Here is a 25,921-nt window from a genome sequence, read left to right on the forward strand (position 1 = left end):
TTTTAATGGAAAATTATTAAGTATCTTGATATATTATGTCACACATATATTACTAGCTTTAACTTAAAGTGTTCTTTACTCTGAAAAATATAAAAATAAAGAATATAAGAATAAATTATATTATACAAAATAATACAGATGTCTACTAAAATTGTGGAATTTTGTTCAACTCTTATTTATTGTTAAAATAGATGAAGTAATTTTATCAGGTAAAGATAAAGATCGGTAATACTTAGTGTTCTTGAGGTTGTGAGAAAATAGGCACATACTCCTTTCTGGAAGATTATTTAGCAATGTACATCAAAATAGTAAGAGTAAATATTTTTAACCATAAAAACAGAGCTGTTAAAATGAATAACTTTATTAATTTAGACTTTAATACATATTATTTATAGCCAGGAGAATTAAAAATGAGAGATAAAAGTCTTGATTTGCTTTCCTGCGTAGTACAGTACCGAGTTTCTTTTAATCCATTTTAAGGTTTTTTTGTGTATGGTGTTAGGGAGGGTTTCTAATTTCATTCTTTTACATGTAGCTGTCCAGTTTTCCCAGCACCACTTACTGAAGAGGCTGTCTTTTCTCCATTGTATATTCTTGCCTCCTTTATCAAAGATAAAGTGACCATATATGCATGGGTTTATCTCTGGGCTTTCTGTCTTGTTCCATTGATCTGTATTTCCATTTTTGTGCCAGTACCATACTGTCTTGATTACTGTAGCTTTGTAGTATAATCTGAAGTCAGGGAGCCTGATTCCTCCAGCTCCATTTTTCTTTCTCAAGATTGCTTTGGCTATTAGGGGTCTTTTGTGTTCCATACAAGTTGTGAAATTTTCTGTTCTAGTTCTGTGAAAAATGCCATTGGTAGTTCGATAGGGATTGCATTGAATCTGTAGATTGCTTTGGGTAGTATAGTCATCTTCACAATGTTTATTCTTCGATTCCAAGAACATGGTATATCTTTCCATCTGTTTGTATCATCTTTTATTTGTTTCATCGGTGTCTGATAGTTTTCTGCATACAGGTCTTTTATCTCCTAAGGTAGGTTTATTCCTAGGTATTTTATTCTTTTTGTTGCATGGTAAATGGGAATGTTTCCTTAATTTCTCTTTCAGATATTTCACCATTAGCATATAGGAATGCAAGAGTTTTCTGTGCATTCATTTTGTATCCTGTTACTTTACCAAATTCATTGATTAGCTCTAGTAGTTTTCTGGTAGCATCTTTAGGATTCTCTGTGTATAGCATCATGTCATCTGCAAACAGTGACAGTTTTACTTCTTTTCCAGTTTGGATTCCTTTTATTTCTTTTTCGTCTCATTGCAGTGGCCAAAACTTCTAAAGCTATGTTGAATAATAGTGGTGAGAGTGGGCAACCTTGCCTTTTTTCTGATCTTAGTGGAAATGCTTTCAGTTTTTCACCACTGAGAACGATGTTGGCTGTGGGTTTGTCATATATGGCCTTTATTATGTTGAGGAAAGTTCCCTCTATGCCTACTTTCTGGAGGGTCTTTATCATAAATGGGTGTTGAATTTTGTCAAAAGCTTTTTCTGCATCTGTTGAGATGATCATAAGGTTTTTATCCTTCAGTTTGTTAACATGGTGTATCACATTGATTGATTTGCGTATATGGAAGAATCCTTGCACTCTTGGAATAAACCCCACTTGATCATGGTGTATGATTCTTTTAATGTGCTGCTGGACTCTGTTTGCTAGCATTTTGTTGAGGGTTTTTGCATTTACGTTCATCAGTGATACTGGCCTGTAGTTTTCTTTTTTTGTGATATCTTTGTCTGGTTTTGGTATCAGGATGATGGTGGCCTCATAGAATGAGTTTTGGAGTGTTCCTCCCTCTGCTGTGTTTTGGGAGAGTTTGAGAAGGATAGGTGTTAGCTCTTCTCTAAATGTTTGATAGAATTCACCTGTGAAACCATCTGGTCCTGGGCTTTTGTTTGTTGGAAGATTTTTAATCACAGTTTCAATTTCAGTGCTTGTGATTGGTGTGTTTGTATTTTCTATTCCTTCCTGGTTCAGTCTCAGAAGGTTGTGCTTTTCTAAGAATTTGTCCGTTTTTTCCAGGTTGTTCATTTTATTAGCATAGAGTTGCTTGTAGTAATCTCTCCTGATCCTTTGTATTTCTGCAGTGTCAGTTGTTATTTCTCCTTTTTCATTTCTAATTCTGTTTTGAGTCTTTTGCCTTTTGTCTTGATGAGTCTGGCTATTGGTTTATCAATTTTGTTTATCTTCTCAGAGAACCAGCTTTTAGTTTTAGTGATCTTTGCTATTGCATCCTTCATTTCTTTTTCATTTATTTCTGATCTGATTTTTATGATTTATTTCCTGCTAACTTTTGGGTTTTTTTGTTGTTCTTTGTCTAATTGCTTTAGGTGTAAGGTTAGGTTGTTTATTTGAGAAGTTTCTTGTTTCTTGAGGTAGGATTGTATTGCTATAAACTTCCCTGTTAGAACTGCTTTTGCTGCATCCCATAGGTTTTGTTTGTTTTTTTGTGGTACGCGGGCCTCTCACTGTTGTGGCCTCTCCCGTTGTGGAGCACAGGCTCCGGATGCGCAGGCTCAGCGGCTATGGTTCACAGGCCCAGCCACTCCGCGGCATGTGGGATCTTCCCGGACCGGGGCACGAACCCGTGTCCCCTGCATCAGCAGGTGGACTCTCAACCACCGCGCCACCAGGGAAGCCCTATCCCATAGGTTTTGGGTCATCGTGTTTTCATTGTCATGTGTTTCTAGGTATATTTTGATTTCCTCTTTGATTTCTTCAGTGATCTGTTGGTTACTTAGTATTGTTTAGCCTCCAACTGTATGTATTTTTTACAGGTTTTTTCCTGTAATTGATATCTAGTCTCATAGCGTTGTGGTCGGAAAAGATACTTGATACAATTTCAGTTTTCTTAAATTTACCAAGGCTTGATTTGTGACCCAAGATATTATCTATCCTGGAGAATGTTCCATGAGCACTTGAAAAGAAAGTGTATTGTGTTGTTTTTGGATGGAATGTCCTGTAAATATCAATTAGGTCCATCTTGTTTAATGTGTCATTTGAAGCTTGTGTTTCTTTATTTATTTTCATTTTGGTTGATCTGCCCATTGGTGAAAGTGGGGTGTTAAAGTCCCCTACTATGATTGTGTTCCTGTTGATTTCCCTTTTTATGGGTGTTAACGTTTGCCTTATGTATTGAGGGCTCCCCTGTTGGGTGCATAGTTATTTACAGTTGTTATATCTTCTTCTTGGATTGATCCCTTGAGCATTATGTAGTGTGCTTCTTTGTCTCTTGTAGCCTTTATTTTAAAGTCTCTTTTGTCTGATATGAGAATTGCTCCTGCAGCTTTCTTTTAATTTCCATTTGCATGGAATATCCTTTTCCGTCCCCTCACTTTCAGTCTGTATGTGTCCCTGGGTCTGAAGTGGGTCTCTCGTAGCAGCATATATACAGGTCTTGTTTTGTATCCATTCAGCCAGTCTGCGTCTTTTGATTGGAGCCTTTAATCCATTTACATTTAAGGTAATTATCGATATGTATGTTCCTTTTACCATTTTCTTAATTATTTTGAGTTTGTTATTGTAGGTCTTTTCCTCCTCTTGTGTTTCCTGCCTAGAGAAACTCCTTTAGCATTTGTTGTAAAGCTGGTTTGGTGGCGCTGAATTCTCTTAGCTTTTGCTTGTCTTTAAAGCTTTTAATTTCTCCATCAAATCTGAATAGATCCTTGCTGAGTAGAGTAATCTTGGTTGTAGATTCTTCCCTTTCATCACTTTAAATATGTCCTGCCACTCCCTTCTGGCTTGCAGAGTTTCTGCTGAAAGATCAGCTGTTAACCTCATGGGGAGTCCCTTGTATGTTATTTTTTGCTTTACCCTTGCTGCTTTTAATATATTTTCTTTGAATTTTATTTATGATAGTTTGATTAATATGTATCTTGGCATGTTTCTCCTTGGAATTCTCCTGTATGGGACTCTGTATGAATCCTGGACTTGATTGACTATTTCCTTTCCCATAGTAGGGAAGTTTTCAACTATAATCTCTTCAATATTTTCTCAGTCCCTTTCTCTTTCTCTTCTTCTTCTGGGACCCCTATAATTCGAATGTTGGTGTGTTTATGTTGTCCCAGGTGTCTCTGAGACTGTCCTTAATTTTTTTCATTCTTTTTTCTTTATTCTGCTCTGTGGTAGTTATTTCCACTATTTTATTTTCCAGGTCACTTATCCGTTCTTCTGCCTCAGTCATTCTGCTATTGATTCCTTCTAGAGAATTTTTAATTTCATTTATTGTGTTGTTCATCACTGTTTGTTTGCTCTTTAGTTTTTCTAGGTCCTTGTTAAACGTTTCTCGTATTTTCTCCATTCTGTTTCCAAGATTTTGGATCATCTTCACTATCATTACTCTGAATTCTTTTTCAGGTAGACTGCCTATTTCCTCTTCAGTTTTTTGGTCTGGTGGGTTTTTACCTTGCTCCTTCATCTGCTGTGTAGTTTTCTTTCTTCTCATTTTGCTTAACTTACTGTGTTTGGGGTCTCCTTTTCGCAGGCTGCAGGTTCATAGTTCCCGCTGTTTTTGGTGTCTGCCCCCAGTGGGTAAGGTAGGTTCAGTGGGTAGTATAGGCTTCCTAGTGGAGGGGACTGGTGCCTGCTTGTGTCCTGTGGATGAAGCTGGATCTTGTCTTTTTGGTGGCAGGACTGTGACTGGTGGTGTGTTTTGGGGTGTCTGTGAACTTCTTAAGATTTTAGGCTGCCGCTCTGCTAATGGGTGGGGTTGTGTTCCTGTCTTGCTAGTTGTTTGGCATGGGGTGTCCAGCACTGGAGCTTGCTGGTCGTCGGGTGGAGCTGGGTCTCAGTGTTGAGACGGAGGTCTCTGGGAGAGCTCTCACTGATTGATATTATGTGGGGCCGGGAGGTGTCTGGTGGTCCAGTGTCCTGAACTCGGCTCTCCCACCTTAGCAGTTAAGGCCTGACACCCAGCCAGAGCACCAGCACCCTTTTGGGAAGTCTGAGGTCTTCTGCCAGTATTCAGTAGGGTTCTGTAGGAGTTGTTCTGCATCTAGATGTATTTTTGATGTATTTGTGGGGAGCAAGGTGATCTCCACGTCTTATTCCTCTACCATCTTGAAGGTCCTCCTTGGCTCTTTTTTTTTTTAATAAGAAAACATTTTTATAAACTAGCGGGGCTTCCCTGGAGGCGCAGTGGTTGAGAGTTTGCCTACAGATGTGGGGGACACGGGTTTGTGCCCCTGTCCATGAGGATCCCACATGCTGCGGCGTGCCTGGGCCCGTGAGCCATGGCCGCTGAGCCTGCGCATCCGGAGCCTGTGCTCCGCAACGGGAGAGGCCACAGCAGTGAGAGGCCTGCGTACTGCAAAAAAAAAAAAAAAAAGTGAACTGATGTTGTCAGTTTCTTCTCGTTTTTATTTTATTGAGGTATAATTGATGTGTAATACTGTATTCGTTTCTGGTACACAACATAATGATTTGATATTTGTATACATTGTGAAATGATCATAACAGTAAGTCTAATTAACATCTGTCACCATACATAGTTACAAAATGTTTTTTTTTTTTCTTGTGATGAGTACTTTTTTTTTTTAATAAAAAATTTTTTTGGGGGGGCCACACCACCCGGCATGTGGGATCTTAGTTCCCCAACCAGGGATCAAATCCATGCCCCCTGCATTGGAAAAATGGAGTCTTAACCACTGAATCACCAGAGAAGTCCTGTGATGAGCACTTTTAAGATCTACTCTCTTTGTAATTTTCAGATGTGCAATACAGTATTATTAATTATAGTCATCGTGCTGTATGTTAAATCCCCATGACTTATTTATTTTATTGCTGGAAGTTTGTATGTTTTGACCTCTTCACCTTTTTCACCTATCCACCACCCCTACCTCTGGCAGTCACCAGTCTGTTCTCTGTATCTGTGAGCTTGGTTTTTTTTTGTATTGATTTGATTTTAGATTCCATGTATAGGTGAGATCATACAGTATTCGTCTTTTTCGGACTTAATTTCACTTAGCATAACGCCCTTAAGGTCCATCCATGTTGTTAGAAAAGGCAAGATGTCGTTCTTTTTTATGACTGAGTAATATTCCACTGTATATATTTACCGTATCTTCTTTGTGGACCTCCTCTTAACTCAGTTTAAATGCTCAACCCACATCATTCTCCCCTATTGCATTATGTGACATTGGCTATAGTAATTTTTTTCTGTTACAAGTCATAGATTGTATAGCATAAATTTGTTTTTTAATATAGATATTTGGATTTGCTGTTTGCTTTCTCCAGAGTGTGAAGAACTTTTTCATTTTCCAGTTTCTGTTGTTAAAATGATACAGGTGTATGTTTCATTAAAGTTAAAAAATCACTACGATGAAAACTGGCAGAGTAAGAAGTAATTTGGAGGTATTACATAGATGGTACTTTCAAATTTTAGTGTGAGAAACGTATGTTGTGATCTCCTAATTATGTTCACATATACCATTTAAACCTTTATTAATCATTGTAACCACAGTTATTTTGTTCCAACAACTCTTGCGGGAGATTTTAGTTTGTGCCGAGGCATATAATATAATAATTGATTTCAAAATTTGATTATAAAAGAATGAAAATTCTTAGTTTGACAAAAAATTTTTCCTTTTACAGTAAAGTTAAATATTTTTAGGTGAATATTTTTCCTTATTCTTAACAATTAAAAGTCAAGTAAGTTATAATTTTAAGAAGAGATTATTAAATCTGTATGTATTTCTTTTGGTGTGGAGTCAGCAGAACCATTGAAATGAGCTATAATCTCTGCTTTTTTAAATGTATTCATAATAAAGGGATAGTCATAAATCCTTTGTCTTTATTTTTTTAAGGCAAGAGGAGCAGACATTCCAGAGATTCCTGGAGACCTTAGTCTTAAGACATGTGGCAGTACCGCCAGTATGAAGGTGAAACATGTGAAAAAGTAAGTATAATTTTACAGCGGGTTTTAAGTGAATTTCTATCAACGGAAATCAGTTCTCTAGTTCTGTTAAAACTTTTATCCAGATTTCTTACTAAATGAGCTCTTACTGTCCATACATTAAATTAATACTTTTAAGCCTTGAATTGTCACTCAACTGTTAGCAGAATGGGTCTGAGGATCATCTACTTATCTAAAAATACACTTTAATTTTGTTCTTGTAACAACTTTTATGTTATTGTGTATTAGGTTGCATTTGTTCAATGGGAACAATCCAAGTATGTCCTCTTTGGTAGCTTTAATACATGCTCTCAGTCATTTGGAAAAATCACTTTTGGTATTTGAGTTATGAAATTGCTGTTTCTCAGCTATGCTTTTGAGAAAGCCTGAGATGGATGCCAGTATTTGACTATTAAGTGAAATATCTGAAGGTATCCGTTTCAGTTTTAGGCAGAAAAACCGTCTTTTCACCTGGTGAAGGGTTAGATAGCTATGTTTTTATTCTAAGTAGAGGAAAGACAAGGATAAAAATGTTCATTCTGCATCCAGACCCACCAATCCAGGACTGATGGGCTGTGACAACATTCACAGGTAAAATCTGGTTTTGTATGTTGTGGTGGGAATGCTGCTTCTGCTTAGAGCAGGCTGTTGACAGTTTCTGTAACATTCACTGAAAGCCTAGTTTTTCTAGGGCCATTGATGTGGGTCAGGATTAGAAGAGTACTATAGTGATGCTTTTTATTTGACTTTATTTTGTTCTTTTGGTTTTGACTTGCGCACTGAATGTCGTTTCCATTTGATTCTGTGTGTCTCTGAAAAGGTATGTGTGGATGTATGTGCTTGTGTGCATGTGCTTATGCAGTAGTTCTGCTTGTTGCATGAGCTCTTCAACCTGTTTATTTCCTCCTTAAGTTTAGTAATTTTGACTGTTCCAGTATCTTGTATCTCATTTATTTCATGTACTTCAGGTTACCCTTCACTAAAGGTCACTTTCCGAAGATGGCTGAATGTGCACATTTCCATTATGAGAACGTTGAGTTTGGCAGCATACAGGTACATTCGCGATACTTCCTGCATATGGAATCAAGACATATTTGTATCTTTATCTGTGTATCTGATAGGTGACACTTAGAAGTAGTTTTTTCTATTGATGTCTTATTGGTTGATGTGAAGACTTTTTTCTCTTCTGTCGACTAATATTTGACACCTGATGACTCCTGTTTCAAGTAGAAACAGTATAAAAGAATCTGTATAAATTTCAGAATTTCTATCAGATTCCTAGACAGAGTTTGCCACTGTTTGATAGCATGAACTATTTTAGTCGTTACCTCACTGTTGTGTTGGGTCATAGTGGTGATGGATAAATCAGAGTTGGGGTGAAGGTGGAGTAGGGGTTAGGGAGAGAAGTGCTAATGGAGTTTTTTTTCAATATTTTTCTTATTGTAAAGTATATTATGTATATACATGTATATAAGACACATTTGTAATATATTTTATATACATATTTGTGTACATTTTAAAGCCTAGGTTAAGAGATAGAAATTTTCCTGTGTCCCTCTTGTGTTTCATTTGCCTTCCCTACCCGAGAGGTCACTTATACCATGACTTTTGTAATATTCATTACCTTACATTTTTAAAACAGTTTTACTCTCTACATGCATTCCTAATCAATATGGCATTTAGGTTTACCTTTTTGAACTTAACATAATTGGAATTATTCTAATTTGTTCAGCAAATACTTACTGAGCAAGTACTATATACGAGGCACTGTTTCAGGTGCCTTGGCTATATTAGTGAACAACAACCACCAAAATCAAAGACCCATTCTTAAAGAGCATAGAAGACGGCCAAGAAGATAAGAGTTATGGTAAAAAAGTAGAGCAGGGTTAAAAGGATCAGGGGTTCTTGGGGGTAAGTTGAAATATCAAACCAGTTTGGGCTTCATTATTGAATGTATTCCTTCTTGCTTCTTTCATTTAACATTGTGAAATTTATCCTTGCAGATGCATGTACTCATAGTTTGTTCAGTTTGTTCACAGCTGTGTATTAATCCATAGTGTGCGTATGTCACAAGTAATTTATTGATTCTTTTATTTTTTTGAAATTTGGGTTATTGTCAGTTATTGGCTGTTTTAAACAACATCTCAGTGAACATTGTTCTACGTGAATTCTGATGTACAAATGCCAACTACTTCTCACTGCATTTTTCTTTTTTTTTTTTTGCGGTTCGCGGGCCTTTCACTGTTATGGCCTCTCCCGTTGCGGAGCACAGGCTCCGGACACGCAGGCTCAGCGGCCATGGCTTACGGGCCCAGCCGCTCCGCGGCATGTGGGATCCTCCTGGACCAGGGCATGAACCCGTGTTCCCTGCATCGGCAGGCGGACTCTCAACCACTGCGCCGCCAGGGAAGCCCTCTCACTGCATTTTGATTTGCAGTCTCCTCATTTCTGATATGGTTGCTCAGCTCTTCAAATGTTTATTGGGCATTTGAGATTCCTATTTTTTTAAACTCTAGATGAAGCCTTTTGCTCATTTTGTTTTATAGATTTGCTTGTATTTTTCTTATTCATTCATGGGAATGCTTTACATATTTTGGATCTTAGTCCTTTCATGTTGCATCTAGTCCTTTATTGTTTTTGTATGTGAACTAAAAACACTTTCTCTCACCCTGTAGTATGTTTCTTTCACTCTCTTTATTCTGCTTTTAGTGTTCAGGCATTGACTGTTTTATTCTTTATTTTATGTAGTTGTATGTTTGTACAAATCTTCTGACTTGTAGTTTTTCTGTCATATTTAAGATGCCCTTCCCTGCTCTGAAGTTACAAAGATATTGTCCTATTTTTTTCTAGAAGTTTCACAGTTTTGACTTTAACATTCAGGTTACTTGTAATTGATATTTATGTATAGTGTGAAAAGGAGTGATGTTAAAAATTTTGACCCCCTAGTGTGACAACCAGTCAGAGTGGATATAAACCATCGCACTGGAGGTGAGTCCTGATGGCCTTCTCCTGTGCAAAGCATTTGCCCCTGTAGTTGCATGGATCATTGGTGGTACAATATCTCAGTATTTTAACACTGTGATACCCACCAGTCCTTTTTTAAAGGAGCCCAATTTTATTATTATTTTAAAGTGTGATTAGCTATGTTAGTCAGAGTTCTGTAGTGAAACGGAACGAATTTGTGTGCGTGGGTGTGTGTGTGTGTAGAGAGAGAGAGAGGGAGAGATAGATAGATATTTAGATTTTAAGGAATTGGCTCATGTGGTTGTGGAGCTTTAGTAAGTCCTAAATCTCCAGAGTAGGCTGAAGACCAAGGGAAGGGTTGCTGTTGCAGTTTGAGTCCAAGGGCACTCTGCTGGTAGAGTTCCCTCTTCTACCGGGGAGGTCAGTCTTTTTTTCTATTAAGACCTGCATGTGATTGGAGGGTAATCTTCTTTTCTCCCTCTCCATCTCCATCTCCATTATGGAGGGTCATCTGCTTTACTCAGGGTCTACTGAATTAATTGTTAATCTCATCTAAAAAATAAGAGTGCCATTTGGAATAATGTTTGCCCAAAAGCTGACACATAAGATTAACCATCACAGTCTTCCCCTTCTCAACTTGGCACCCCTTAAACCATACTTATTGCCAAATAAAGACAATAACAAAGTCATACTTCTGCCTAGCACCATCAACTATTTTTCATACAACCAAAAACATTAACCCTTTTCCTAGAGGAGGATGTAAAGTCCTTGGGTAGTGTTTACTCTTCTTGATAACCCATAACTAATATACGGTGATGTAATGTTAAAAATACTTAAATACCATGATATAAATCTTACATTATATAAGGTGATAAGAGAGGGAAGAAAACAAAGATATTTGTTACACGTGCATGCACGCGCACACACACAGGAACGTGTTCATAACAAAGTAAGGAGGAAATGCTCATGGCAAGTGTAGTTCTTGATTCCGTAAACAGTCATATAGTTGTAGGTGGTGTTACAGTTGCCTTCATCCACTACTCATTCTGTATTTCCCTCTGCCCTCAGCAAGAACCTCGGCCGGTTGTGGTTCTTTACCTGGTGAGGCAACCCAAACCTTCATTCTGGGTCTGGCCATTAATAGTCCTGCCTGAACTGGGTTCTTGTTATTTTCCATTGAGTTTAATGATGGGGCATGGTGATACTAAGGACACCCTAAGGGATCCCATCTATTCCAGACGTATTCTGCATTACCTCCATTGTGAAGGAGCTGTCCAGTTTCCCCCTGGTAGTCAGGATCAGGATCCGTCATACCAGCCAATACCGTAATGCCCTTCTTTGCCTGTTGATCTAGAGGCATAAGGAGCCCAAAGTGGCTGAACAGCATTCTTAACTTCCAGTTCATTGGAATCATTGTTGTGTTTTCTGGTGGAAACATTCCTCCCCTTGGAACTAAGACTACTAGGCCAGTAGAGCATATAGTCATGGAGACAGGAAACACTGATTTTGCTAGTGAGTCACTATGAGTAACACTGAGTGGTACCACTCCCATTTCCACCCCCTTGATTCCTGGTTCTCCATTCTGATTAAAGACACTATGACTCTATGTACAATAGTAAAGAGAGCATGGATAGTCCATGGCATGATGAGGCAGTAGAGATATGCGTAATGTGCCGTTGGATGCTTGGAGTCAAACACTTATAGGAGACAAGGTTCTGGATGAACATATATATGATATAACATTTGAACATTTTTGTAAAACTAATGAGTATAACAAGGCTTTCATTTCCCTAATGATTAGTGGTGTTCAGCATCTTTTCTTGTACTTATTGTCCATTTGTATATCTTCTTTGGAGAAATGTCTATTGAAAGTCCTTCCCCCATTTTTGAATTGGGTTGTTTAGTTTTTGTTGTTGAGTTTTAGGAATTCTTTTTATATAACCTGTTTGTGTCTTTTAATCTAAAGTGAGTCTTCTTTTAGACAGCATATAGTTGGATCACTTTTTGTTTTAATCCATTGGGTCCATCTTTGTCTTTTGATTGGAGAGTTTAATCCATTTCATCTAGGGTAATTGCTGATTAGGAAGAGTTACTTCTGTCATTTTGCTATTTGTTTTATCTATGTATTATAGATTTCTTGTCCCTCATTTTTTGCATTAGTCCTCTTTTGCTTTTAGTTATTTTTTTTGGTAGTGAAATGTTTCAATTCCTTTCTCATTTCCTTTTGTGTCTATCTATAGGTATTTCCTTTGTGGTTACCATGGGGATTACATTTAACATACTAAGTTATAACACTCTAATTATACCAGCTTAGCTTCAATGACATACCAAAGCTCTGCTCCTTTACAGCTTGGTCCCCATACCTTTCAGTTGTTGATGTCATATAATTACATCTTTTTACATTGTGTGTCCCTAAAACATAAACTAGTAATTCTTTTGAATACAGTAGTCTCTTAAATTATGTCGAAAACAAAACGTGGGGTTACAAACTAAATTTCCAATCCTCGCTTTTAGACTTACAATTTTAAAAACGTATTAGTTTCTTAAGTCACGTAGAAAACAAAAACTGGTTACGAAGCGTTGTTACACAATCCCAGCTTTTATGGTTGCCCATGTAATTACCTTTACTGAGGTCTTTATTTGTTTGTATGTTTTCTAGTTATTATCAAGCATCATTTTATTTCAACTTGGAGGACTCCCTTGAGCCTCTCTTGCAAAATAAGCCTAATGTTAATGAACTTCCTCAGCTTTTATTTGGGAATGTCCTATTTTATCTCTCACTTTTGAAGGGTGGTTTGCTGGATATGTATTCTTGGTGGACAGTTTTATTCTTTTAGCAGTTTGAATTTGTTGCCCCACTGCCTTCTGGCCTCCAAAGTTTCTGATAAGAAATCTGATAATCTCATTGAAGATCCCTTGTATGTGACTAGTTGCTTCTCCCTTGCTACTTTTAAGATTCTTTCATTGTATTTGGATTTTGAAAGTTTGATTATAATGTGTCTTGTGTGGCTTTCTTGAAGTTCATCTTACTTGGAGTTTGTTGAGCTTCTTGGCTATTTATATTCATATCTTCAATCAAATTTTGGAAGTTTTCAGGAAGTATTTCTTCAAATATTCTCTCTGTCCTTTGTCTCTCTGTTTCGTTCTGAGATTCCTACAGTGTGTATGAGGTGGTGCCCCAGAGGTCCTGTAGGCTCTGTTCACTTTTCTTCATTCTTTTTTTTTTTTCCTGTTCCTCAGACTCAGTAATTTCCATTGTCATATTTTCACGTTCACTGATTGTTTCTTCTGATTACTCAGATTTGCCCTTAAGTCCCTCTTGTGAAATAGTCATTGTTGTTATTGTACTTTCAGGTGCAGAATTTCTTTTTAGAAACTTGTCTTTTTGTTGATATTTCCATTTTGTTCATATGTCATTTCCTTTACTTTTTCTACATTGTTCTTTAGTTTTGGAGGGCATCTTAAAAAAGTTACCTTTAAGTCTTTTCCTAGTAGATCTACTATCACTTCTTTTTTATGGTTGTTTCTGTTGATTTATTTTTTTCCTTTGGATGGGCTATAGTTTTCTATTTCTTTGTGTACCTTATGGCTTTTTGTTGATTCAGACATTTGAATGTGGTAGTAGTAACTAACTTCGGAAATCTGATTTTTGCCCCTTCCCTGACATTTGCTGTTTTTTGTTTTTGTTTATTTTATTTTATTTTTAATTGTTGTAGCCTCAGTCTGTGTCAAGGACTAGCCTGAGGTATAAACTTAAGGTCTCCTCAGGTATTTCCTGAGCCTGCACGTGTCCCTGGACATCTTCCCCATGTATGCAGTTGGTTTGGAATGTCCTAGTCTATAATGTCTGGCTCCCCAAAGGGGAAGAAGAAAAATTAAGGAGGGGAAAGGGCACTGGGCCTTTAAATTCTTTGGAAGTTGCTTCAGCTAGTGGGGGAGGGGCTTGCAACAATATGGGGGGTGTAACAACATGACTGTCTGCCTGTGTGCACCTCTGCTATCAGGAGCAGCCGTCAGAGCCCAGGTCCTTCTTATTTATGGGGCAGGCTCCTTTATGCCCACCCTGGCTGTCGCAAGCTGCATGCAGGCTGCTCCTTGAGTGTATGCGGCATGTGCCGAGGTGCTGGGGATGGGGAGCTGCTACTGTGCTAAGAGCTGAGATGGACCAAAATTCTCTGCAGTGTCTCCTCCAAGCCTTCACCTGGAAGTCCCAAGCCTTCAGTAGACTCCAGAGTTACAGAATAATTGCATCAGATTCTGCCAGTGCAATTACTGTCTAGGTGGGAGATTCCTGATGCTTCCTATTCCACCATCTTCCCAGAATCCTCCTTCTCAGAATCCTTACTTGTTTTTTTTTTTTTTTTTTTTTTTTTTTTTGGCGGTACGTGGGCCTCTCACTGTTGTGACCTCTCCCGTTGCGGAGCACAGGCTCCGGACACGCAGGCCCAGCGGCCATGGCTCACGGGCCCAGCCGCTCCGCGGCATGTGGGATCCTCCCGGACCGGGACACGAACCCGTGTCCCCTGCATCGGCAGGCGGACTCTCAACCACTGCGCCACCAGGGAAGCCCCTTACTTGTTTTTAATATAGGATTGACAGTATGTACTGTGGAGAAAATAAGTAGGAAAACTTAGTAAAATGTGTTTGGAAGACGTCATCAACCTTAAGCTCGCTAGCTCTGTTACATCCTCATAGGTATTCATACTGTCAGTTGACTGACTCAGTTTTGCCTATTAATATGTCCCAGTTGTGGGACATTCTGCAGTAGCATACCTTCTTTTTTTTTTTTTTTCACTCTGATCTGAGGAATTTCTCTTAGACTTGCAGATTTCTTGTGCTCATATTTATATCTCTTTCTCTTCCTCAGATATGGAGAATTTATAGTTTCAATAGGCCATTGTATCCTAGAAAATGTCACTGTCCACTAAATTTTAAAAATCTGACAGTATTATATTTAACTTTAAGGCTTTCAGTTATAAAATGAAAGTAATTATTCTTAATCCTATATGTTATAAATTCTGATTCTCAATTTTATTTAGACTGAGAGACACAATTGTTTATAAAATAATTTAGATGTAGGCGTTAGTTTGGGTTAGTAGTATCATTACCATATAACATACAAAGGAAATTTTAATGGTTTCTTAGAATTGTGGCATTGTGTCTCTAGCGGACTTCTCTGCATCTTCACTTGGATGACTAATAGCCTTTTAAATTTAGCATACTTAGTACAGTCCCCTCTCAAACTTGCTCCTCCTGCTGTGTTCCCCAGCGTGACGAATAGCAACTCTGTCTTTCCAGTTCCTGACCAGCCAAACCTTGGAGTCATCTTGGATTTCTTTCCTTTTGTTACTCCTCACATCCAGTCCATCAGCAAAACTCTTGGCTCTGTCTTTAAAATGTATCCAGGATCTGGCCACCCTGCCTGTCTCAGCTGTCACCTTAAGTTAGCTGTTGTCCTTTCAGGGGGATTATTTCATTAGTCTTATATAGTTGGCATAACAGCAAGAATGATTCTTGTCAAATGTTAAGGCAGATCATGTGACTTTTTCGGAACCCTCCAATTATTTCTCCTGTTTTTCAGAGTAAAAGTCAAATTCTTTGAAATTCCCTGCGTGGATTACAAGCTCTACCTCTAACCTTTTTGACCTCATCTCTTACTTCTCCTCCCCTAAGACTTAGAGTTCTGGCCACAGTTGCCTCTGCTCTCCCTCCGGTGTACAGGCTCCCTCCTCAGGACCGCTGGGCTCTCTGTTTCCTCTACTTGGAAAGTTCTTCTCCCTGGATATTCACATAACTTGCTACCTTCCCTTTCTTAAATACTTGATCAAATGTTGTCTTCTCAGAGCAAGTGTACTTTCTGTACATAAGACGGCAATTCCTGGTCACCAGCAGTTTTCATCTCTCTTCTGTAATTAATTTTTCTCCGTAACATTTACCACTATTTGGCATGCTAAATATTTTATTATTATTTATTCTTTTTTTTCCACCTCAGCATCTATCTAGAACAGTGCCTGACACATAAAAAATCACTCAATGAATATTTGTTGCATGAATGAATTTGAAGAAGAGATAAAATCTGCTTTAAAAATGCTTTTTTAATATTTTGGGTTTTTTCACCATTTAAATTTGCTCTCCTAGGATAAGAATATATTTTCCTTATGAGTGTGCATTTATTTATTTATTTACAGTAAAGCATCAAATAGAATGGATGATGAAAACTACAAATGCAAGTTAAAATTCCCTTTATGCCCTGTTTCTTTTATTAACTATTATGTGTCTGTCTAGAATTTTTCTATATATTTATAAAATAAATAGCAGTATCTCTAGATAGAGCTATAGCTATAACTATCTACCTAGCTATCTATAACCTTTAAAAAATATAGCTAGATGGAATTCTATACATACTGTCCTGAAAATTGCTTTTTTACTTGAAAGTATATTTTGTATTTTTTAAAATTCCAGTAATTTGGATTCACCTCATTCTTTTTCACAGCTACATAATATTTCATTTTATTATTATACCATAGTTTATTTAATCAGTTCCCTATCGACGGATATTCCAGGTTTTATTGATATGAATATATCCATTAAATAAAATCCTGTAAGAGGATTTGCTGGGTCAAAGGGTATGTACATTTAAAATGTTGACAGTTGTTACTAAGTTTATTTGCTTCCTGTCTCTGTAGATTTGTCCATTCTTGACATTTCATATAAATATAATCTTACACTATGTTGTCTTTTGTGCTGGCTTCTTTTACTTGGCCTAGTATTTTCAAGGTTCATCCATGTTGTGGCATTTATCAGTGCTTCATTCCTTTTTATGGCTTAATGTTATTCTGTTGTGTGGACCTACCACATATTGTTAACCATTCTTTAGTTTGTTGTCATTTGAGTTGTTTCCACTTTTTGGCCACTGTAAACAATCATGTATGATTTTTTGTGTGAACATGCGTTTTTGATTCTCTTGGTTTTATATGTCTTGTTGAATATAGCACCCTAGTGGGTGTGACTGGACAGATGTGCTGTTGGCCATTTACATGCTTTTTTGAAGAAATGTCTATCAAGTCCATATTTTAATTGGGTTATTTGTTGTTGTTGAGTTGTCAGAATTCTTTATATTATTTGGAATACTAGACCCTTATCAGATACATAATTTGCAAATATTTTCTCACATCCTGTGGGTTGTCTTTTAACTTTCTTTATAGTATCCTTTGAAGTATAGAAATTTGTAATTTTGGTAAAATCTGATTTATCTGCTTTTTTCTTTGGTTGCGTATGCTTTTGTTGTTATATCTGAGAAATCATTGCCTAACCCAATATGAAGATTGATATGAAGATTTATTCCTGTGGTTCCTTTTAAGAGTTTTATGGTTTTATCACTTATATTTATGTCTTTGATCCATTTTGAGTTAATTTTTGTATATAGTGTGATGTAGGGGGTCCAGTTTCATTCTTTTGGATGCGAATATCCAGTTTTTTGAGCACCACTGTTGGAAAGACTGTTCTTTCTCCGTTGGTCCTGGCACTCCTGTTGAAAATCTATTGACGATAGATGTATGAGTTTATTTCTGTACTCTCACCGCTATTTCTTTCGACTATATATATTCTATGCCAGTACCACACTGTTATTATCACTGTAACTTTGTAATGTGTTTTGAAATTGAGAATTGTGTGTCTGCCAACTTTGTTCTTCTTTTTCAAGATTGTTTTGTCTATTCTGAAGTCCCCTGGATTTCCATGTGAATTTTAGGATCAGCTTGTCCATTTTTGTTTTTTTTTTTTAAAAAAAGGGGCAGTTGAAATTTTTATAGGAATTACGTTGATTCTGTAGTTCAATTTGCAGAATATAGCCATCTTAATAATATTGTCTTCCAGTCCTTGAACATGGGGTGTCTGCCCTTATTCTTTAATTTTTTTCAACAATTATTTTGTAGTTTTCTGCATACAAGTGTTTCAGTTTTTTGGTTAAATTTATTCCTAAGTATTTTATTCCTTTTGATGCTGCTGTAAACACTGAGCATCCTCCAGCATTCCTGTTTGTAATTTAATTTGTGCCTGATAAAATAATTACCAAGCCTGTGTATACTTTTCCCAGTGAATTGGCAACACATATGCTTTTTTTTTTTTTTTTTTAACACATATGCTTTTGATTGCACATCTGTGTTCAAATCCTACTTCAGCTCAGTTCTAGTAGACCTTAGCCTATCTCTGATTTTCCTGTTCAAGTATCAGTTCACTATTTTCCATTTTAACACGTGACATAAAATGGCATTGTCCTGTTGAGGAGAAAGGATACTGGTGTGGGGTGGAATGGGTGTGGCCAGCTGACAGGATGCTCTCATTGTGCCACATAGTCTTGACCTTGAGGGAGATTGTCAGTTAATCTTGGTCTTGTTTTCCTTATCTTCATACTGGATACACTAGAATAACCAGATGACAGCTAATGATCCTTCTAGCTAAGATGAACTGTGAGCTCTGACTTAGATGAACTGGGGATGTGACAAGGTGAAGAAGAGGTAAAAGGATGTAATGACGCAGCAGGAGAGGCTGTACCATGTCATGTTCTTAGTCCACTTTTATATAGAGCATGAATAAGCTGTCTTTAAAAATTAGTACAGATCATTACTCTGGTCACAGAAATAGATTGTTGAAAGATCTTTTTGTTGAAACATTCCTAGGACACACTCTACTTCTGGGCTAAATATTTAAAAAATAAATTCCCTTTTTCACTCTTATCAGGATTTTATGATTTTTGTGTCTATGTTCATTAGTGCTGTTGGTCTGTGTACTGTACTTGTCCGCTAGCCTGAGTTAGGGAACTTCACTGCCCCATACCCTTTAAAAAGTAAATGTCTTGGAATAGTTTGTGGAAATGGGAATTACCTGTTCTTTGAAAGTTTAGTACAGTTTTCCTGTTTGGTTCCCATTTGAGGGCTTAATCTTTAATTACCATTTCGACTTATAATTTGATTATTGGTCTAGTCGGATTCTTTTTAGGTCTAGTCAATGTCTCCTTAGGTCAGTTTTTATCTTTTCTGAGAAAATTGTCCGTTTAATGTAGGCTTTCAAATTTGTGGGTATAAATTGTTGTGTACAAGATATTCTTAACACTTGGTCTCATCAAGAAACCAGCTTGGGATTTTATTCATCAACGTGAGACTCTTTGTCTTCTCCCTCCCTCCTTTCATCTCTCCCTCCCTATTATTAATTAACTATTAATTCCTAAGCATACTTTTTTCCTTAGATAAGTAAAATTGTATAGGTACTATTGATATTTTATTTGTTTTTGGTCATTGTTTTTTAATAAGTGCATTTGAGTTTGGACATTTTCTCCCTGAATAGTACTTTGCACAGACTCTACAGGATTTGATGTATAAGTGTTATATTTTATTTACAGAAATTGAAACCTGAAGAAAAATATAATGATAAGCAATTGCTAGAAAGGGCTTCTTATTATTTATTAAGTAAAACCACATGTAGTTTTAAATTCTGTATATTTATTATCTTTATTGCACTTCTCCTTGTATCATCTCCATTGTCCAAAAACAAACATTTATTCACATTCACGAACTATTTTTCAGTAAGAAGGAAAAAAAATCTCTTGCCACACGCGAAGATATATAATCAGTTTATTCAGCTTGATGCTATTGGGGCATGAGCCTCTTTCTGCTGTGCTTTATGTGATACCGCCATCTAGTGTGTAGAACATTAAGTGACTATGTGGGTTTACATTTTCTTTTATCATTCCGTTATCTGAAGCTGTGAGTTAATGTTTCTTTTTATCCAATTTCGTATAAAGCATTAAGTTAAATTAGCCTGAATACAAGAGCTCAGGTTTTGACTGAAATACAGCACAGAAAAAGTATGAATGTAATACCTGTTTCCGGAGTGTTCTCTACTGAAGCTGCTGTGCAAGGGGCTTGTTCTCCATGAGGTGATGTGAGAACGAGATATACCCTATGAGCACGCTGGTATTTTGTACCACGAGAGACAAACTCTGAAATTATGAAACTTGGAGTTTATGTAGGATAGCTGGCACTTCTGTCCATTTGCCTTTCTGGAGATGGAGAGAGGGAACACTGCTCTGGAATGTAAGCACATCCTCTCTGGGGAAAAGAAGGAAAGGTTCTTTTTCACAAACAGATGGCCCTGGGGAGAGAAAAGACTTTCTGTCTCTCTGGAGGGCTCTATTATTTGGGTTCCCATTCAGTCTTCCTTTAACCCTGCTGCTAAAGCTGTTTGTTCAAAAAGTTCTGACCGATAGAAGTGTGAAAATATTCTTGAAGTATTGTTTCCTGACAAGTGTATATTCTGGAGTGAGCATCTGTAAGATGGGAGATGTGATTCTGCTGTTCTGTCATTTAATCTCATTTCCCATGTATTCTTCATGCTGTGGACCTCTCATTGAGCTGAGGGTGGTTTTGGTGTTTAAGGATGAGCAAACCAGTTCCTTCATGTGGTACTCACCTGAGGAAACAGTGCTCTATTCCGGTTCTGGACGGAAAAACTGACTGTTAAGTTTATTAGGATGCATGTAGGTCTCTAGCTTTTTCCTAAGAAATTTGAATTGCAGTTTTGTCTCATTGATTTTTGCCCTATGTTCTGAAATTAGAACTTATTTCACTCATTACCCACCTAAGATGTAACTCAAATATAGAGTTGTTCTTCCAGTTGGCATCCTCAGCTCAGGTGTTTTGAAGTGGTATTTTCAGTGTTGAATCTTAGGATGTTGATGGTTGGGATGAGCAGACCACATAATATTGTGCAACAGAAATTATTTTTCATGTTCACATATTCTACAAGCTATGATGGGTGAAGAAAACTGTTTACAAACTCCATAGGTATGTCATAGTGAACCCATAATAACTGAAACCGTAATAGCATTATAAAAGGTGAATAAAAAGAAGAGAACTCCTTCTTTGCCCCATTTGCAGTCTGTTGATTAAGCTTTGATGAATGTTTTTCATGTGGGTGGGGTGATGTATTTTTACCCAGCTTTACGCTGATTTCCATTCTCCATGCAGAGAAAGGACTTTTTTGAATATTTGAAGGCTTGCTGAATAGAGTTGTATTTTTAAAGATCCTAACAACACTAATTTCAGATTGGTTTCCATGGTGAGAGAAAGTGAATTCAGTATAGGAGAAAAAACTCCAAAAATAGATTTGTAAGGAATCCAGAAGTATGGGACTTGGAAATTCTGTTTTCCATTTCTTATGGGCAAAGGATTGAGATATCATTAAGTTGAAGGAAGTAAAAATAAATCATTATGTTCATGTCATAAGTTTCTATAGGCAAATGTAGCCTAATCTTTCATAGTGGTTTAGAAGGTAATTTGGAGAAGTGCCATCCTTCAGGGCTCATCTGAGGTATTTGGACTTTGCCTTTGAATTAATTTCTTAGTAGGAACTGACAAAGTATTGAGGGATTTTGAGAAGAAAGTACCATGATCAGTGTGTAGTAGGAAGTGGAAAGAGACCCGTTAGAAGACCACTGTAATCCTCTAGTCTGCAGTTGTCTAGACCAGGGGTCTCCAACCTCTTTGGCGGCAGGGGCGGGTCTCGTGGAAGACAGCGTTTCCACAGACGGGGCGGGGGGGGGGATTTTGGGATGATTCAAGTGCATTACATTTATTGTGTAATTATTATTATTATTTCTGTTATTATTACATTGTGATACATAATGAAATAATTATGCAGCTCACCATTATGCAGAATCAGTGGGAGCCCTGAGCTTGTTTTCCTGAAACTAGATGGTCCCATCTGTGGTTGATGGAGACAGGGACACCCGACGTGTGTTGCTTATGCCCAGTCTACTCCGTAATCTCGCTTTGGTCGCCGTCCCTGCAGAAAACCCTGCTTCACAAAGATAGGATGTTGGAAATGGAAGCAGGCTTTTCAGTGCTTTTGTGGCAGTCTCAGGACGTTCCACCGTGACTTTAATCCAGAACGTGTGGAGACTTGACGGTGTCTCCGACATACTTTTAAGGCCACCGTCATTCGTGATCTCAAGCTGTTGATTATCTTCTAGCACAGACAAAGTCAGTTCACCTGGCTTATTCACAAATGGGTTGTGGATCCATTCCTTCCCAGTTCCGGGGTCTTTTGTGGTTGTGAAGTAACACTCAAACTCTTTTGAAAGCTGAGGTAGGTGATCATGCACCAGCTGGGAGAAAGAAGGCCCTGGCTCAGTCTCTTTCAAAATCTCTTCTAATGTTTGAAAGATGTCAGAAATCCCACTGTTCACTCATTGCCCCCATAATTCCAGGTTGGTTTTGAATGCAGCCACTTTATCTGCCGTCTTGAACACAGTTGTCGTTCTCCCCTGAAGTGACAGATGGAGTTTGCTGAGCAGGTTGAATATGTCACACAAGTAAGCAAGTTTTGTGACCCATTCTCTGTCACTGAAACGTGCTGCCAGTGGTGACTGTTTTTCTAAAAGAAATCTCTGGAGCGGCTCTCCTAACTCAGAAACTCTGGCCAGTGATCTACCTTTAGAAGCCATCTCACTCTGTGTGTAAGAGAAAACGTGTGTGCTCTGCATCCATCTCCTCACAGAGCTGCGTGAGCAGACGTGAGTTAAGGGCATGTACTTTAATGTGGTTGATAATTTTAATAGCATCCTGCAAAACGTTGTTAAGTTCAGGTGACATTTTTCGGCTAGTCAGCAGCTCTCTACGGATGACACAGTGCGTAGACTCACATTCAGAAGCGACCTCTTTGACCCGAGTAGTGAAACCAGAAAGCCGTCCAGTCATGGCAGCCATTCTGTCCATGCATATACTGACACAAAACAACCAATTCAGTTTTCCTGATATGTAATCATTCAAAGACTTGAATAGTTCTGCAGCTGTGGTGTTGGTTGGCAACAAAAGTGCACATAATGTGTCCTCATGCACATGCTCCTGAAAAATATATCGTGCAAAAACAAGCATTGTTGTCTTGTTGTCAACATCGATAGAGTTGTCAACCTGGATTGTGTACCACGGTGACTCATTGATCCTCTCTAACAGTTGTGCCTCAGTATCCTCTGCTATTGCATTAATTTGTCTAGTTATGGTGCTAGCCAAAAAGAGGAACATGTACTACCTTTTGAACTGCAGTGTCTCCTAAAAGTTCACAACACATGTCCTTAGCAGCAGGCAGGATCAACTCTTCACCAATAGTAAAGGGCTTCTCTGAGCTTTAGCAATGTGGTTAGCCACTAAGAACGATGTTCTCAGGGCAGACACGTTTGATGAAGTGGTGGCCTTCAATAATTTCTTCTGTTCTTCGTGTTCATGTGTTTTTCTTTTGAAGAACTCCAAAGGCTTGTCTTTTAATGCAGGGTTCTTGGTCTCCACGTGGTGAAGCAGTTTTGAAGGTTTCATGGCTTGGTTGGATAGCCAGTTGCCACATGTTATACAAATTGGGCTTGGAGAATGTGAATTACCTGTTGTGATGAACCCGTAATTTAAGTAGGACTCTTTGTATTTTCCTTTAAAAGCAGCTTTCTTTTTGTTGGCAGTCTTAGAGTCTTCTGCTGTCTCATCATTGGGTCTTCCCCCCTTTTCAAAGAAGCTCTCCAGTGATGTTTATTTTTTACTCAGTTTTGGCTAGGGTTAGCTCGTGGGCTTACCAAAACTATGACTGAGAAAACTGCGCAGTATGGGAAAGAGGCGCAGACGGAAGTGATGAATAAATTAATGGGCGGGCCATGGGTGGACTAAAACAAGTGTCGGGTTCTGACTTAAAGCCTGCCACCAGATGCAGCTGTACGATTGAAGTACAGCAGCTCACTTGCCACTGTAAAGCCTGCCACCAGATGCAGCTTAATTGTCACTTGCCACTCACTGATAGGGTTTTTTTTTTTAATATATACATATACATATATTTATTTATTTTTGGCTGCATTGGGTCTTCGTTGCTGCACGTGGGCTTTCTCTAGTTGTGGTGAGCGGGGGCTACTCTTGGTTGCGGTGCGCGGGCTTCTCATTGCAGTGGCTTCTCTTGTTGTGGAGCACAGGCTCTAGGCCCACGGGCTTCAGTAGCTGTGGCTTGCTCTAGAGCACAGGCTCAGTAGTTATAGTGCACAGGCTTAGTTGCTCCGAGGCATGTGGGATCTTCCCAGACCAGGGCTTGAACCCATGTCCCCTGCATTGGCAGGCAGATTCTTAACTAATGAGCCACAAGGGAAGCCCACTGATAGGGTTCTGATATGAGTCTGCAAGCAATTGATTTATTATGGTCTCTGTGCAGTCACACCTCTCTGTTAACGATAATCTGTATTTGCAGCCACTCCCCAGTGCTGGCATTACCCCTTCAGCTCCACCTCAGATCATCAGGCATTAGATTCTCAAAAGGAGCGTGCAGCCTAGATCCCTCGCGTGTGCAGTTCACAGTAGGGTTCGTGCTCCTAAGAGAATCTAATGCCACTGCTGATCTGACAAGAGGTGGAGCTCAGGCAGTAATGCAAGCAATGGGGAGCAGCTGTAAATAGAGATGAAGCTTCACTCGCTCACCTGCCGCTCACTTCCTGCTGTGCGGCCCAGTTCCCAATAGGCCACAGACTGGTACCAGTCCGTGGCCCGGGGCTTGGGGACCCCTGGTGTAGACCAGATGCAGCAAGGCCCAGAGCTAGGGAAGTAGCAGTGGAGAGCAGGAAGAAAGGAACGCGTGTGAGAGACAAGTTTTGGGAAGACAGGAGAGATTAAGGAATCAAAGGTCTAGGTTAGATCTTAACCCTGGGAATATGAAAAGAAAGGATGTGTGGAGAGGAGGGGGTGGTAGAGGAATCAAGGGTGATTAGGTTGGTCAGTTGGGTGCATAGTTATATTTATTTACTTTGGGAATTCAAGAGGTAGAAGAGAATATGCAGGGAAAGAGAATGAATTCAGTTTTGAAAATGAGTGCTGTATTCCAGTGAGACAATGTTTACTTCTTCAGTCATTCATCAAATAATTAGTGATCCCCACTTAAATTCCAGATACTTTTTAAGATGTTGGGGTGGGTATACACCTATCTCATGTTTTTCACTATATATCATGTTCAAGGAATCTGTCAATGTGTATTACAAAGATTTTTATCCCCATTTGTGACTCATCTTTTCACCTGGTTTATTGTGGCCCTTTGTGATAACTTTAGAAACTTTGCTGGACAGTTGCTACTACCTGTCTTTGTGAAGGGGTCTAGAGTTGGGGCTCTCCTATTCCTGCATCTTCCTAATATCCCTCCTCAAATAATCTCTTTATGTCTGACTTTTTCTTTTTCCTCTGGGATTCCCATAATGTATTGTTTTGGTCCTCCTTATGGTGTCCTACAGTCCCTTAGGTACTTTTCATTTTCCTTAATTCTTTCTTCTTGCTGTTCTTTGGAGTGTATACTTTCTTTCGCTTTTTTTTTTTTTTTTGGTTGTGCTGGGTGGCTTGCAGGATCTTAGTTCCCTGACCAGTGATTGAACCCGGGCCCTCGGCAGTGAGAGCGTGGAGTCCTAACCACTGGACCACCAGGGCCCTGGACTAGATACTTTTATTTGTCCTTTCTTTAAGTAAACTGATTCTTCTTCCTGCCTAAATCTGCTGTTGATCTCTTCTAGTGAAAATTTCATTTTAGATAGTGATTTGTCATCCCCCAAATCTGTGTTTGGTTCCTTTTTTTTCTTTCTTTTTATTGATATGCTCACTTATTCATACATTGTTTTCCTGCTTTCCTTTAGTTCTGTGTAGTTTCTTTGAGCTCTCTGAGTGTATTTTATGTGGTTTGTTTAAAATCGACTAAACTGGAACTTCCCTGGTGGTCCAGTGGTTAGGACTCCTTGCTTCCACTGTAGGGGGCGTGGGTTCCATCCCTGGTCAGGGAACTAAGATCCTGCAAGCTGCACTGCACAGCCAAAAAAAAAAAAAAAAACTACTAGATTTTGTATCCGGACTTCTCAGGGATATTTTCTTTTATTTATTTTTTTCTTGTGAATTTTTTTGTGCATATCTTGTGATTTTTTTTGTTGTTGTTGCATACTGGACATTTGACTGTTATAA

General features: G+C 38.4%; 1 protein-coding gene across 3 annotated transcripts in view; it reads left to right on the forward strand.

The window, feature by feature from the left end:
- Positions 1-25,921, forward strand: part of ARHGAP32 (Rho GTPase activating protein 32) — a 271,983-nt gene that overhangs the window by 127,770 nt on the left and 118,292 nt on the right. The window contains exons 3-5 of one of the 3 annotated variants that reach the window (XM_032640154.1): positions 6,859-6,950; positions 7,497-7,538; positions 7,916-8,000. In XM_032640154.1, coding sequence (XP_032496045.1) covers positions 6,859-6,950; positions 7,497-7,538; positions 7,916-8,000 — 219 coding nt within the window. The remainder of the gene's footprint in view (positions 1-6,858; positions 6,951-7,496; positions 7,539-7,915; positions 8,001-25,921) is intronic. The other 2 variants (XM_032640155.1, XM_032640156.1) reach the window with 2 other exon arrangements.

This window comes from Phocoena sinus, chromosome 8, assembly GCF_008692025.1.
Source record: "Phocoena sinus isolate mPhoSin1 chromosome 8, mPhoSin1.pri, whole genome shotgun sequence".
Lineage (NCBI taxonomy): Eukaryota > Metazoa > Chordata > Mammalia > Artiodactyla > Phocoenidae > Phocoena > Phocoena sinus.